General features: G+C 34.5%; 1 protein-coding gene across 1 annotated transcript; it reads right to left on the bottom strand.

Annotated features, from left to right (window-relative positions):
• Nucleotides 1-6,056: 6,056 nt before the first annotated feature.
• LOC131615254 (uncharacterized) lies at nt 6,057-7,274 on the bottom strand. Its single transcript, XM_058886725.1, has 3 exons — nt 7,228-7,274; nt 6,230-7,118; nt 6,057-6,125 (listed from the first exon to the last, which is right to left on the bottom strand). The coding sequence occupies exons 1-3, from the start codon at nt 7,272-7,274 to the stop codon at nt 6,057-6,059; spliced, it is 1,005 nt and encodes a 334-aa protein (XP_058742708.1).
• Between the last annotated feature and the right edge of the window lie 9,565 nt (nt 7,275-16,839).

Raw genomic sequence — 16,839 nt, 5'->3', positions numbered from 1 at the left:
TATTTATCTCATGCAGCTAGCTAGCCTATTGAAGATGGTGAAAGTAATTATTAATGCACTTATATGTATCTTAAAAAGCTATCATAGCACACATAACAGAAGCTAAAATATTCATTTTCATCATGTTTTTTTCAAGTATGTGTATATTATTTATCACATGCAGAAAGTTAGCAGCCTAGCACTACTGAAGCAGGTGACAAGTAATAAGTAACATATTGATACCACTAAACTTCATCACATCAATACAGTATCATAAAGACCTAAAAAGTTAATTTACCTTGTTGTTTGATGTAGCCATTTGGAGAAGAGATTTCATAGAACTAACAAGGAAATACAATTAATTTTTATAATCTGAACAAAAATTATCCAAGACAAATAATTTTTATACATTTCTATACAGATTTCGTGAAGCTGAAATTGTTTAACTACGTGCTACTGTAACTGTAAGAATTTCGGTTCCAACAATTTATCAACAATTTGGCTTATATATTTCCAACAATTTATCAACAATTTGGCTATATATTTCCAACAATTTGGTTTTATTTTAACTGCTGATTCACTAGTTGTAATTATAAGGCACAGATGGAATACTGATTTTTTGTAAGAAGTGGTGAAGTGAGCCTTTGAACAGCAAGATTAGGTCCAACCAGAGATGAATTATGCTTTGTAGAAAACAACTCAGATGACTTGAGATGAGATCAACCAACTGCAAAATCAAATCAAAACCCATAACAATTTATATGCTAATATTCATTAACAATTTATATGCTAATATTCCTTTTTTTGAGTTTGCAACTAATATGACCCGACAAAAACTACCATAAGTGTATGCTAGTAACGTAAACCATATCTCATACCATCACCTTCCTCACATGAGTTTTCTCTTTTTTCAAACAAAACAAACTACTGTTAACTAACAACCATCACCTTAAACAAATAATAACAACAACACAAAAATCTAGTGTCAAAAGAAAAGAAAGGACTTGGTTGAGAGCTTTTATCAAACACTATGTGTGCAAGATACAGATTATAATAAACCTTTGAAAATATTAGGTTTTATTTACCTCTTGTCATCTCACAATTGGATTATGTAAGGATCAAGTCTTCAATCATCTTTTCCTTCTGTCCTCTGTTTCGTCTAGATAACCTCATCACCATCAACATCGAATCTACTATTTATCAACTCTGAAACAAAGAACCCAGGGTTAAAATGGAGTGAAGTAGGGGAGAAGAATAAGTATTTACACTATAATCCGAGTAACAAAACGCGCAATAGAAAGTGAAACAACCCGATGAACGAAATGGATGTGACATAGTCGATAACGATGATTCACGATGTTGCCGAAGCGCTTGACGGAGATGATTCACGAAGGTGCAGGAGCATTCGAAGGAGAGGACTCACGATGGAGAATAGACGGAGACGGAGGACTCACGAAGATGCAGGAGCATTCTGGTGGCTGGAAACCCCTGAGCGATTCACGACGGCGAGAGAGAGAAACAAAGGTTAAGATTGGAACACACGATTAGGTTTTCCTTTATCTATTCTCTATGTTAATATATCTTAATTTTAATTTGTAACATCAATAATAAATGTTAAGGCAAAAATGATAAAATAAAATAGTTTAAGAAAAACTAATAATAATAAAACTAAAATAATTTAATTTAATTAAATTCTCTTTCTACTAAAATATAAAATTAAATAAAATTATCTAGAGATAAATTAAAAAAACATCATTTATTTTAATTCACAATAAAAAATTAAACATATAAATATTTTTTTATCAATCAATAAATTTATATATATATATATATATATATATATATATATATATATATATATATATATATATATATATATATATATATATATATATATATATATATATATATATATATATATATATATATATATATATATATATATGCTATTATTTATATTCAATTAGCTATAATTTTATCACATATTTTATAATTTTATTATTAAATTATAAAAATTTATATTCAATTTGTGAACTTGAATTGAAAATGTATTTAGCCCGCCCACTCTTGTAGCAAACTCAACCACAAAGTCAAAATTTAAGCTATCAAAAATAGTAAAACTAATTTATAATTTTAAAATCCTATATAAAATTTGATATTTTAACAAGAGTTCCAATATAATTTCATATAACACATCATTATTATTAGAGTAGGATTTCTAAAATTAAAACTTTATAATAATTAACAATTGAACAAATATAATTTTCAATAACACAAAATGTATATTTGATAAATAAGATTAAATTTGAAATTTAGAAATAATTTTAAAACATATTAATTGACAGTGTCAACCATGTTTAGGTTATTGAGATAATATTTTTGAAATATGAGTTACTTATGTAATTTTTTTAAAAAATTGATTATTATAAAAAAATATTTGATACCCATTCTCAAAATTTTTAATACCTTTTATTAATTTTATTTTTAAAATTTTTTATACCTTTTATTTCGTCAAAAATTAAGATAAAAAATTTAAAAATGGCACAATTCACAAACATTAATTAATATAATAATATTAAATAATTAACCATTAAATATAATGATTCATTTTTTTTAAAAAAAAGACAAAAATTACTATCATTTTAAGAAAATAGTTAATTTTGCAGCAAAATCTGCAGGAAAGTTTCCTGCGGAATTACCTGCGGATTCTGTATAATAGTTTGGTTTTATTAAAATAGTTATTCGCAGCAAAATCCGCAGGAAACATTCCTGCGGATTTACCTGCGGATTTTACATTATAGTTTCGTTTTCTTTTTGAAATATATGAACCGCAGAAAAATCCGCAGGTATTCCTGCGGAATTTTCTGCCAATTCTAAATCCACAGAAAAATTTAGTTTGTTTAAGAAAGTCCCAGGAAATTCCGCAGGTAAACCTGCGGAAATTTTTCCGCAGCAAATTCCACAGGTAATACGTGTATTTCTAGTAGTGAAAGATATTAAGCATAAATTTCAGCGCATAATAATAAGTAACAGAAAAATAAAGAAATAAGAGATAGCAAAATGCACAACATGATTTATATAGGTTTGATCTTAAACCATACAATGTACTCTAGTTCCTAAAGATTTCTATTTGAGAGTTCCACTAACTATTTAAGCTTTTATCATATGATTAACCGACAATTTTCTTACACCAAAATTTTAACCAGGTTCAACCTTTATAATAATATCATTGTTACAGGTTAATGATACTCTTGATTTATAATTACAACTTAATCAAATTCAAACAACAGTTACACAAGCACAACTCTTAAATATTTCACTATTTGAACACTAAAATATTTATGGTTGTATTTGTTTGAGTGGTTAGGGATTGAGTTTATTTTTCAAGAAAATTGTAAGGCTCATTATGACCAATTTGTGTCTTTGGATGATTGGAGAAAATAATGTATTCATGATTTACATATTATTTGGGTAACAACTGTTTGGTTCATTTAGAAAAGGAGGAACCAACACGTTTTTGAGAATAAGAGCCTTTCTTTGATGACTATGTGTGATAAGGTTAAAATCCACGCCTTCTGGTGGCTAAAGGCTCACATGTCTTCTTTTGGGGTTGAGTATCAGGTTTGGAGGATTAATCCGCTTCAGTGTATCATAGGCACTGGTGGCTAGGTCGGGGTTTGGTTGTCTTTATATGATTGTATCTTTTTTGGGCAACTCTTCTAGTACATCTTGTGCTTGAAGGGTTGTTTTGTGGTTAATATAATTTTTAGTTTTTTCAAAAAATAATAACAATTCAAAGTGTATAATTTTTTAAAGAAGAACAATATTATTTCTTGTGTTGTTTTAAAGTGAATGCAAGTCATCTTTATATAACAAAAAAAAATTGGCCAAAAAAGAAAAGTATTTTAGGCCTCCGCTCCTTAATCTATTAGCCACGAATGTTAATCAATTATGACCTAGCATTTTAGGAAAGAAAAATATAGAACGGATGCCTAATCAATTAAAAAGGCTTCTTAATTGATTGTAGGGTGAATTCTCTCCATAATCGATTAGATAAATGTTCCTATTCAATTAGAGAGGGAATATTCACCTTCTAATTGATTAAATACGCTTCTTAATCAATTAGACTTGGGCCAAAACCATTTTTGAGAATATTTTGAGAATAAATTAATATTTAGAAAAAGATTTAAGTGTATGTGTGCGCATCATAACCATCTCGCTTTTTAAAATTTTCATTCCTTTTTATTTCTTGATGATGCTTATGAAAATTTTGTTTGTTCTTATTGACATCATCAAAATAAAAATTACGTACATGATAAATATATAGAGTATACTTTACTTTCATGAGAGTATATTTTTTCCCTTTGCCATTATAGACAGATAATATACACAATACATAATTCATGTTTAAAGAAGTTAGCAAAAATAAACTTCATAGATAACTAAATGAGATTACAAAAATATAGTACTAACAAAATAAGAAAATAGAGAAATCAAGCAACAAATACATAAAACACAAAATAAGAAAAATAGAGAAATCAAGCAACAAATACATAAAGCTACTAATTGGCGCCATTATTATTATCACAGTTCGAAAATCCAAGAGGAACTTGTACCCTTATATTTCTCAAGTGCTCAGCGATGAAGTCAACTTTTGAAGATATTATAGTAAGCATAATGTTGTTATCTTGAGTGCTTGCTAGGATGGAGTTGAGGAGAGTTTACGAGGCATTTTATAGTCAAAGTATTTCCAATTTTATGGCTCTGGTTGCTGGGGAGCATGAAGAACTTGCTTAGCAGGTGCATTATACACCCATAGACCATTTCATTTGTTTCAGAGTTGATTTTCAAATCTTTGAATAGCTTGAGAAATACTCTTCCCCGTATAAATTGGCTCCACCATTAATCCAAATTTTCGTGATCAGGTCCCCAACCAAGTGTTACTCATTATGCAATCTAAGATATTTTGAATTGTCCTACTGTCCCAATTGGTCTTGATGATTTTGAAAATGAGCCAAATGTCCACAACATCGTTTCTCAACAGTTGTTAGTGGTTGAAATTCCTCGGGATCATTATATGAATGATCTCATAAAAATGAGACAACATGTCACAATCATATATCCAATAGCGAGAGATTTTTACACTTTTGACCACTCCTGCAACTTAGCGACAATTACAATTTAGCGATATAGTTAGCGACGATTTTAACGATAATTTCTACTTAGCGAGTGAATTAGAGACTGCTTTAACAGGAGAGATTAAAAGTGTGAATGAAAACATAAAATATATTTAATCTTATTTCTTAAAAACTCTATTTTTGGCACATACTCATAAATGTGAGATTATATTTTAAATTATTAAAATGTTAAAGAAATATTTAGCATTTTTTAGAAATACATAAGGAAAATTTCTTTTTTTCCTAATAAATGACTTATCTCTTCCAACGATGAAATAAATTGGTATTTTGCCAATACAAAATACTATAAGACATACATTAACTTTAATTATCAAAACAAATAAAATCTAGATCTTGTATGATTAGTTATTAGATTAATTTGCAACGATGTTTACATCTCTGATTGGACGATGAAGATAGGAGAAAAAGTAAATCGATATTTTGCTGACAAAAGTATTATAAAACATACATTAACTTTAATTATCAAAACAAATAAAATTGATTTAAAACGAAATATCTTTTGTCTTAAAAGAGTAAGTGTATATTTTTACGAAAAATGAGAGAAAAGAGTAAATCTTTTTATATGTAAATGAAGTGTAACTATTAAAAATTCATAAACATAATCGCGAGAGTACCAAATTAAACTCTAGTGTCAACTAGAGGCAGTCTTACCCGAGCTTCATTTTTTCCCCCACTAATCTAATAATGAATTTTTAGACAAAATCAGAATAAAATTAGTAAAAACATAGTGTGAAAATTAAAGTAGATGAATGACCAATGACTCTGCCTAATTATTTTTTTTTTTTTATAAGCAAATTGGAATTAAAAAGCACTAGGGGTGCTTAACCCAAATACAAGAATACATAAAACCGGTTGGTGTAACAAAAACTAACCGACCTATCAACGAATAATCCATCTAAAATCATAACGTGAAAAAAACCCGGATCTAAGAACCACTCCTCCCGGGACCTATTACAAAAACATTTAAAGAAAACACTAAACCAATCCCAAGAAAGAGCTTTCATGCGAGATAAACCATCAAAGGATTTTACATCCAAACCATTGAAAATTACTTCATTCCTACCAATCCACACAATCCAACAAAAAACAAGACCAAGGAACCACTTCAAACCAACGCCCCTCACTTTATCACAATGCTTCTCCAACCAACAAAGACGACCCACTATCGAATCAACCGCGGAATCGTCGATCAAATGTAACCAATAAAGAAAATTCCTCCACCAACGATTAGTAAAAGAACACTCAAAAAAGAGATGATTGAGATCTTCCTCGAAATTAAGACAAAAAGGACAACGAAGCTCACTTGGATTAACCAAAATGCCCCTCTTAGCTAATTCAACCTTGGTTGGTAGCCTATTCGAAATCAATCTCCAACCAAAAATAAGGATTCTACTAGGAACTTTTGTTTTCCAAATACTAGAGAAAGCCACACGGAAAGAGGATTCCAAAGAAAAATCCGGAACAACACATAAGGAGAAAGAATCATAAGCATTACTAACCGAAAAACCGGAAGCGTGACGCCACCACTTGAAACCATCCTCTTCCACCCTAGTGGGATGAACCGGAACTAGAAGAATCTGGAGTTCTTCAAACTGAGCCGCGGCTGCCCGATCCATGGGTGTAATAAAAGATGTCAAATGCCAACTCCAAAAATCTCCATTCCAAAACCCCATGTCTGTTACCTTGCACCAAGAGTCTTCGGCTAACAAGAACAACTCCGGAAACATAGTGTTTAGCGGAATGTTACACAACCAACGATCCATCCAAAAAAGAATGAAGGAACCCGAACCAAGCTTAAGGGATATAGAAGAAGCGAACCAATTTGGAGAAGTGACCGTAGAATCCGCACCGATAGAACAAAGGTCCCTCCACCAAAGGGAAGATTTACTCCTTGAATTAAAAGACGGAGCCATGAGCATAGCTCTCTTTATATCACCGTACCTACAAGAAAGAAAGTTAGTCCAAAAAAAATTTCCACCATCCAAGATCCTCCATTTCCATTTACAAAGAAGTGAAAGATTGAATCTTCGACAATGCTTCACCCCTAAACCTCCCTCCTTCTTTGTCTAGATTATCTAAAATTCCTGGCTGCGCCATTTGTGTCAACCTTAAGGTTATGTTTGAGAGTTTGGAGGAGAAGAGAGGGAAGAACATTGAAAAATATGAAGGATTGAGGGAAAAGAATAAAAAGATTTTAGTTTGAAGGATTTGATTTTCTTAATAACACCAAAAACCTCCTAATTTGAAAATTTCAAAATTTATATTAACAAGGGTTTTGGAAGGTTTAGACAAAATATTCAAATATACTTTTTATTGTTATAGTATTTCAAAAAGTAAATATACCTCAAATATTATTTTATTATTATAAACAAAATCTTGTTTTCAAAAAATATTAAAAATTTCTCTATTTTAAAAAAAAAATCAATTTTCAAAGCCTTCACTTTTCTTCTCCTCTAAACTCCCCACCTAAATGTATCAGATTTTGTTAGATAAATAATAATTTATTCTATATATTTAAATATTTAAATTCATTGAATGATATAATTATAAAGTTCTCCGCTCAATAACAAAGCATGATTTATACATTAGATGTACTAGTAATCTTCTAGTTCTAACTAATAAGATATGACAATTTCCTAAGTTACATATTATTCAATCAAATATCCACGGTACTATGGTTAAAGATATCATGAGAACATCAAAACAGAAAATTAAAGCTGTCATGAGAAATTTATCAAATATGGAGTTATGTTTCATTTTGAACTCTACATGTGAATACAATAAAACATAGTCATCATTTCCCCCACCTTTGTACAAGAAGAAATATTATAAAACACACATGCTTACGGTTGACCACATCAACACCACCTATTAAACCGGATCTCATTCAAAATTGGTATTCTAATTACTTAAATGTATATAACCTTTCTAAAAATATGTTTGCATAGTTTAAAAAAAATTGTAACTAAAAATAGAAATATAGTCCGAGTTCTGTGCATGCCACAATATTAGTTATTAATATAATCAGAGTCAGAGTCGTCTTAAATTTTTGAAAAGTCTATTATAAAACATTTTTATATATGTTAAACAATAAAAAAAGATGATGTCCTATGCACTAGAAAAAAAATGACGTACTTGACTTTAAAAACGGTCTTGACTACAGTTGCGCACAGATGAACCTATTTTTTTATGAAGAAATTATGAAACATGCATGAATGTAAAATATAACAACTATGCAATTGTTTCAATTTATGTAGTATGAATTTCAGAGCAACTTTTACTCCACGGAGGACATGTATTTATGAACCCTAGAGTACATCTTCAAACGAGGAAATTGTTTATTTTAATTAAATTTATTGCATCGATACGGTGCCGTTGCGTTAGTAACTCTCAAACAATAAATCACAAATTTTTAGTATTATTATGGCTTTGTCTCTTTTATTCTCTCACCGCTACACGTAGAATGTTGCTTTCATTAAACATCATCACCATAAATAAACAACTAATAGTAGAATATAGTATTGCTTACTATATGTATTTTTATTTAACTCTTATATGCTACTATAGTAATGTTAATGACGTTTTCATTACTCAATTTTTTGTTGCTTCCAAAGATGAAATTGTGTAACTAAAGTCCAAGGATATTTATTGCTCAAAATTATTTTTAATAAAAAAAATAGAAATCTTAATTCTTGCATGCCGCTGATGAAACAAGGGTGTGTTTATGGTGGGCGGTATGTCACATTAACAACCTCAAACCTGAGAGAATATTCAACAATGTAAATACCATTTTGTCCCTCATAGTTTCACTCTATTTTTAAGGAATCAAAATTATATTTAATTTAATATTTTTAATAATAATAATAAATTATTGTACAAACAAACAATATACAATTTCTATATATACTAAATTTTCACTGTTTATTACTAGTGTCCGATTTGATATATTTTAAGATTTTTTCTTTACCCACCTCCCTATGGGGTCACCCCAGCGAAAATCCCAAAATACCCCTGCTTCGGAAATAAACTTCCGAAGCCCTTTTTTTTTAAAAAATTTCCTTAATTCGGAAGTGCATCTCCGAAAACACCTCATGGGGGGTGTCTTCGGAGATGAACTTCCGAAAACACCTTTGTTCAGATTTTGGGGGGTTTCGGAAGTTCATTTCCGAATTATGCAGAAACTGTGTTTTTTTTTTATGTTTTATCTAAAACAGTCTCGCATTTTAATTAAACGTAAACGCCAAATAAAATAAGCAATAGATAAACTGTAAATACTAAGATGATAAATAAACAAAAAAAAATACTAATCCGATGAAAATAATATATACAAACCGAAAAAAATAAAAATAGTGTGCTAAAGATACAATCCGATAACAAAAAATATATAAACCCGACCACTACTGGGTGTGCCTAAACCTCTCGCCCTGAGACCTCCTCTGCCGCCTGTATGTCGCCGCACTGTCCGCATCAGTGACAATCATCTCCATCACGGCGACTGCCTCTGGACCGCCCCGCTCCACGATACCTCGACCCAACGCGTCCCGCCCAAGCATCGATATCCGCTGGCAGATCGGCATGAGATCAATGGCGTGATCATCCTCGGCCTGCTGGTTCTCCAGGATCTCCTCGTGTGCTGGCCTAGGAGCGCTGGGAATGTCGGGTCTCAGAAGAGGATGTGACACCCGGTAGAACCATGTGACGTATCCCTCCTCACTGTGCCAGTCCTGGGTGACCCGAGTGAGACGGTACTCCAGCGGTACCACATGATCCTCCCAATGCTCCCATATGGCAGTGAGCTGCACTCGGGTCACAGTGTCGGGAGCAGCCTCAAAGGGTGACCTGGGTATCCGCTGCACGAATCCGAACTGACGCATGCACCGCTCAGGGAGATATCGAACCATGATGCCGGTCCCGCAAGCCAACCAGCCAGAATAAAGTGCAATGCCGTCAAAGGGGACAATCTGAGCGTAGTCGATGAACGGCCTCCAGGTGACGTCGTCGTGCAGAGTGCGGTCCAGGTATCCACGGTATGGTCCCACCGCATCGTTCCCCCTCTGGAGATCGTATCTGGCGGCCCTGGGCAAGGCGTCCACGTACGCAGGATCGAGGTGGTAGCCGTGGATGCGGGAGAAGTAGGAGATGATCCAGCTCTTAAACAGAAACAAGATAATGTATTAAAATTAAATACGAAACATATAAATAAATAAATACGATAATGTATTAAAATAAAACGTACCGTAAGCAGTGTGCAGGATCCGACCAACTGCCTCGTCCTCCAGTTGGAGGCCTCATTCAGCTTCTGGTAGAGATATGCCAGAGTAGCTGACCCCCAGTTCCACTGGTGAACGGTATCCAGGTCCATGAAATAACGGAGGTAGGCCACGTCGACGTACCTGGCACTCTTGTCCACAAAGCATGCAGCGCCTACCACATGCATGTACCAGCACCGGAGAGCGCAGCCGCGGTGGTACTCCCTGAATAGGTCGTTACCCTCCTGCTCGGCCTCGGCCACCGCGTCCAGGTGGAACTCAAAATAGAGGCTCAGTGTGTTGAACCGGACATGACACCCAGAAGTCGATACGCACTCCAGGTGAGCAACCTCGTGCGGCATGCCCAAATAGTGCATCATCCACTCAATGGCCTCGACCCTCTAGATCCTGGAGTGGTCCAACAGCCACCCCCTGATGGGCAGGTGGAGAAGACACTGGACGTCATGCAAGGTGATCGTCAACTCCCCCACCGGCAAGTGGAAAGAAGACGTCTCCTTGTGCCAGCGCTCCACAAATGCCCCCTGCATACCGGTGCTGATGGTGGTGTACCCGGTCATGCAGAGCCCGCTAAGCCCTGAACCTCGCACATGGTCGTTAAACCACTGAGCTGATGGTTTAAACAGACCGAAAATCTTCCTGGAGTGGTTCACCATTTTCAATGGCTCTCTCCTGATACAAAAAAAAACAAATAAGCGAGAAATAAACGGTAAAATTATAAAAAATGGTGACAAATAAACGGCTAAGTTAAAAAAAATACCTCTCCCTCCCAGATCCGCCGAGCGACGTGATCCTGGTAGTGAATCAGCAGGGAAGTGTCAAAAGGCCCTCCCGGATAGCTATCCACCTCCTGCTCCTCCTGCTCCTCCTCCTCCCCGACTGGAGGGTCAACATCCGATATCACCTCCTCCTCTCGCTGGCGGGAAGAAGATACCCGAGCCAGCCTACTCCTAGAGCCTGAAGCAGATGAACTCTCCACCAAGTCCTGTGGAACGCGCACACGGCGTCCCCGACCCCGTCCCTGGGTCGACGCCAGCTGCGCCGCCGCCCGCTCGGGTCTAGCCGACGCAATCTGGGACTCCCTACCCTGTCTGATGCGTGCTGGCTGGTTGCCTGACATGTTCCTGTAAACAATCGAAATCGATTAATATGCGAGACAAATGAAAAAACAAAAAAAATGCACTTCTGATACAGTTCGGAAGTTCATTTCCGAAACTGGGATGGAGGTGTTTTCGGAAATGAACTTCCGAAACACCCCTGCGCAGAGCTTTTCTGCAACCTTCAATGGCAGACCCAAAAAACCTAAACCAAAACTACTTTTATGCCTACTAAACATCCTAATATCAGTACTAACCTATCTTAATGTGATTTTTTCAGTTTCTAAACACCCTATTAGAGTTTATTCAAATAGATCTAAAACTTGAAAAAACAATGTAGAACTTACCAATTAGTGTTTGATGATGAGTTTGGAAGAAGACTTGGGAATGCTCTTTGATCTTACACTTGATTTTGGCAGAAAATTTGAAGAGGGGTTGTGTTTTGGTTTGAGTTAGGGTAAATGAATGGGGGAGGGGGAGTGTTTTGTTAAATCTGCAGAACGCGCATTATTTCGGAAGCTCATTTACGAAATGCTGTTTTCGGAAATGAACTTCCGAAATAAGACAATTTTTTCAAAAAAAAAGGCGCTTTCGGAGATGCATCTCCGAAAACACCTTTTTCTTGCATTTCGAAAATGAACTTCCGAAGTCAGGGGTAGTTTGAGTTTTTCACCAGAGGTGGGCTAGAGAGTTGGGAGGTTGGCAAAGAAATTTTCTATTTTAATAATTGTGATTACTATCCCAAACTTATATTAAAAAATAAAGGCAACTTTGAAGAACAATTAGCACTTAACTAACTATGAAAAGAAAACAACAAAACGATGCATTCGTCTTTAGTTTTCTTTAAACACTCCAAAACGACACGTCTCAACCAAAAAGAAGTAAAAAACGACACGTGGGGGACCGATCAAAGGACTCTCACAAAGAAACAAATACAAACCAAAATATCTTCTCATTGTTATGGTTATCTTTTTCCAAAAATAGTAGAATATTGGAAATAATTCATTATTTTTAAAATAAATTTTATATCAATTTCATTACTCATATGATAAGGATATTCCAATTAAAAAAAATAAAGAGTTTATCTTATTTTTATTTTGACTAAATGACGAGTTTATCTTTATTTTTTGTCTTTACTAGCGAATTTATCTTAAAATAAAATGTAATAGTTGCATTAAATAAAATGTAAATATAAATTTGTGTTTGGCCTTTATAAATAGAAAAATGAATAATGCACTGACAGTGTAAAATAGTGCTACATTGTCAACAAATCATAATCATGTATTCAATTTCATCATACTTTTATTTTAAAAATTTTTAATAACATGAAAAATTATTTATTTTTTATTGGATGACAGTGTAAAACTGTTTTACACTAAATATGAATTATTTATTTTTATCCTTGCAAATATGTTTAATTTTGTTTTTAGTACTCGTTATGAAATAATAATATAATTTCCACAAAACTTTTGAATTGAATTTGTGAATATATAAAATATTTATTTTTGTCCTTTCAATATGAATGTGATAAATGATAAAATAAATAGGCTTAAATGCACCTTTGGTCTTTGTAAATTAGCGAGTTTTTGATTTTTGTCTCTGTAAGTTTTTTTTCTGGGTCTGAGTCCCTATATTTCACTTTCGTGTTTGTTTTAGTCCCTAAAATCAAAATTCGCAGGAAATTTCGCAGAAAAACCTGCAGATTTTCCTGCGGATTTTGGCTTTAGGGACTAAACCGCAAGCAAAAAGTAAGATATAGGGACTCATACCAACAAAAAAAACTTACTGGGACGAAAATAAAAAAACTCGCTAGTTTACAGGGACCAAAGGTGCATTTAAGCCAAATAAATATTATACATATTATACAGACTAATTTTTATAGCAATAAATTATATAATAAAATACACCGAAAATAAAATGATATATTTATAAATATAAAAATGTATTTGAAAAAGGTCTACAGGAGACAATTGATTTAACATCTTGCCCGTGATTTCTTTCTGATCGCTCATTTTTTAGATCGAGTGCCCAATTATTGGATGTGACATCATTTCCTTAAATACATCACTCAATTCCTAGACGACTTGCCCGAAGCATGCAAACATGGGAAGTGATATATCTCTCGCCCACGACGGTGTGGAAGAAGTCAAAGAAAAATTAAACACACTCCTCCGAATAATAAGAGATTAACTGTCCACAACCATATTCTCTCGAAAGTGTTTGCTATTCCCAAGAGATCTAGGATCCAAGTAGGATCCAAGCCTAGTGTAGCTTTAAATACCGCAACCTTGAAGTTGAGAGGGACAGTCTTACATTCACACAAATACTAGATACACAGAGCTTTTCATCTCCCTATGCGAGTTAGCTCTAAATACTACAACAAATCTTAAAACCTTTGACAACCCTTGGTCATCAGGATTGTCATATATTATACTTTTAGCAAGTACAATTGACCTTTGATAAAAATGACATGTCCCAGCATTAGAACTTTCAACCTGATTATTGTCCCCACGTTCAACTCTCTGTCCATCATGGTGAACAAAAAGACAACAACCTCAGCTAATGAAAAATCTAAAGGCGAGGAAAGCGTCGTGACAGAGATGCACCTTAGCATGGATGATCTACGTTGCCAGAACCAAACTTTGGAGGATAACATCCTCCATATCCTACACTGCTAGGAGGAGGTTGAACCTACATACGGGGTGGAGATGTTAGACTATTTACTTGTCTCAGATGAGATATGGGAAACACTCGTTCTAGAGAATTTTAAGACGCCTTTGTTAGCTATATTTGATGGGCACTACGATCCATATAAACATGTCGCATCCATCAACACGCAGATGACAATCATTGTATCTCATAACTCTTTAAAATGCATGCTCCTCTCTAACACCTTTAGAGACACAACCCCGGGGTGGTTTATGGTCCTACCTCGACTTTGCATCACAAACTATCAGGACATGGTAAAAAAACTAGTCTAGTAGGTTGCAGCAAACAGACACAGAAAGATGACCGCCACCAGTCTCTTCAACATTCATCAAGGCCCATATCAAGGTCTGAGGGAGTATCTTGCTCATTTAAATGTGGTGACCATCAAAGTCGTCCACCCGAACCAAGAGATGTTTATGGAGCATTTCAAAACAATCTCATGACGGGACAATGTAATGAGTTCCTCATTCAGAAACCTGCATCTTCATTGGCTGAGGTGGTAACACATGTCAAGTGATATATTAAGGACGAGGAAAACAATGTTGAAAAAAAGGCCAGAGATGCGAAATAGCACACCGTTAATACTGACAGCTGACAACAGTCACAAAGGATACTGTAACCGGTTACATCACTGTTGGGCAGATTTTTCACAACTTCGGAAATTCATAACTTTTGCGTCGTAAGTTCGTTTCGCGCAAACTTTATATCGTTGGAAAGCTAGTAACATGTACTATCTAATGAAATAGGTCCCCAAACCAGGATGTTTGATTTAATAATATTGGAACCCCACTTAGTGAATCACTGAATTAGTATAAGAACTTATGTCTTTACCAATTGATTAACAATTCTTATGTTATGCATGGCATAGATTATCTATTGCTTACTATGAATGTGACATCCATATTTGAGAATGTTATGCCATTATGTTTTATACATGAAAATCTATGGACACCGTCGTTTTTGTTAAACGATCAGAATTGATTGTATTGTATGTGATTTTGACATTATGTCATATTTTCGTATGCTTGAATCGAAATGGCCGGAGGGCTAGATTGGGATGCTACTCAGACTATGTGGTCAATGAGTCTTCCCGGACCGTGCGGTCCAATGGAATAGCCCGATCCTGTGTATTGTTCGATAAGGTGTGCATCTGAGCTACCGTTGCAGTGTGCTCGTGAGTGCCGTACGGGGCTTTTTACTCACTTGACGTTAACACACTTGCGTGCTCGGTATGGTGGGGTTATGTGGCCATGTAGGCTAATACATAATGATGTAACTCACCTCTAGTGAAGTCATGTAGACTAATACTAGGCTTTCGCCCGATGGGCTCATGCGTCAAGGTGGCGGTTTGTACTCGGCGTAACTCACTTGCGTGAAGAAGGTTAATGGGACAATGACGCCAATTAGGCTAAGGTCATCTCGCAGCCATTTAGGCTTGTGCGAACCCGTTTAACCGTCTTGTAGTGTGCTTGTACAAGTCCCTTGACAATAGGCATGGGGTTACCCATCGAGGGTGCATTTATTCCATAATCTACCCCGAGGTGTTGTCATTACACTTCTTGATTCCCCGTACATGGGTATGGGTTTGCATACTTGTTTGCATTGATTGAGGAAAGCTTCCGAGAGTAGAAAGGCAGGTAAACCCGGAAGACCTGACCTCGAGGGTCGCGCCCGACAGGAGGCAGACAGACAGGTAAACCCGGAAGACCTTTTCTAGAGGAAACTGGTACTCATGATTGTTTGTTGATCCCATTGGTTAGTTAAGGGACTTCCAATGTGGATTGTATCTTTGTTGTGTGTTTGCACCTGACCGTAAGGATAAACCCCAAATCAATGATGGATTCAGTTTGTTAATGCATGTACCCTGTAGAACCGAGTGAACCCGTAACGGGTTACATGACCCAAAAACTGCGTTTTTTACCCTTTTTCACACATATAACCGGTTACAGATACCATATTATACATTTTACTAAATCTACTAAACCAATATTTTAAATAAATATTAGTGCTGCATTTTATTACTATTAATATAAATTAAAATTAAAATACTTTATAAAAATATAAATTATTTCAAATATAATATATACTAGATTAAACCCGCATAGTGCGTGACACATTGGTTAATTTTTTAAGTAATATTGGATTATAGATATTTTAAATTTATTTAATATAATAAGAATTGTAATTGAGATGATAAGATGAAGAGAATAAAAGAGAGAACAATTTTTTAAAAAATGCTTGAATTATTGAAATGATAAATAAGATGCTGCTATTTAAAATTTAAAATGACAAATAAATAGAAATCTGGTCCCTCTATTATCTATTTTTTGGATTTTGACCCCTCTATTTTAAAATCTGGAATTTTAGTCTCTATATTTTAGTTTTTTGAGGATTTTGGTCCCCCTGCAAATTCAAAGGCAATTTTAAATGAAATGACACTCACATTGATGATGTGTCAGTGTCTGTTCAGCAGTGAAATGTTAAAAAAAAAATTTATTTAAGATTTATGTTGAACATGTCAACAATGTGAGTTCCATTTCATTAAAAATTGTTTTCGAATTTGTAAGGGGATCAAAATCCTCAAAAAAC

The sequence above is a fragment of the Vicia villosa genome, linkage group LG6, assembly GCF_029867415.1.
Source record: "Vicia villosa cultivar HV-30 ecotype Madison, WI linkage group LG6, Vvil1.0, whole genome shotgun sequence".
Lineage (NCBI taxonomy): Eukaryota > Viridiplantae > Streptophyta > Magnoliopsida > Fabales > Fabaceae > Vicia > Vicia villosa.
This window is presented reverse-complemented; position numbering and strand designations above follow the sequence as displayed.

What these genes read in the sequence shown, in the direction of transcription:
- LOC131615254 (XM_058886725.1), bottom strand. Translation starts at nt 7,274, where the DNA reads ATGGCGCAGCCAGGAATTTTAGATAATCTAGACAAAGAAGGAGGGAG. An exon ending in CTAGACAAAGAAGGAGGGAG is followed by an intron (nt 7,119 to 7,227) that starts GTTTAGGGGTGA and finishes TCTTTCTTGTAG; the next exon opens with GTACGGTGATATAAAGAGAG. An exon ending in TGTGGATTGGTAGGAATGAA is followed by an intron (nt 6,126 to 6,229) that starts GTAATTTTCAAT and finishes TTTTTGTAATAG; the next exon opens with GTCCCGGGAGGAGTGGTTCT.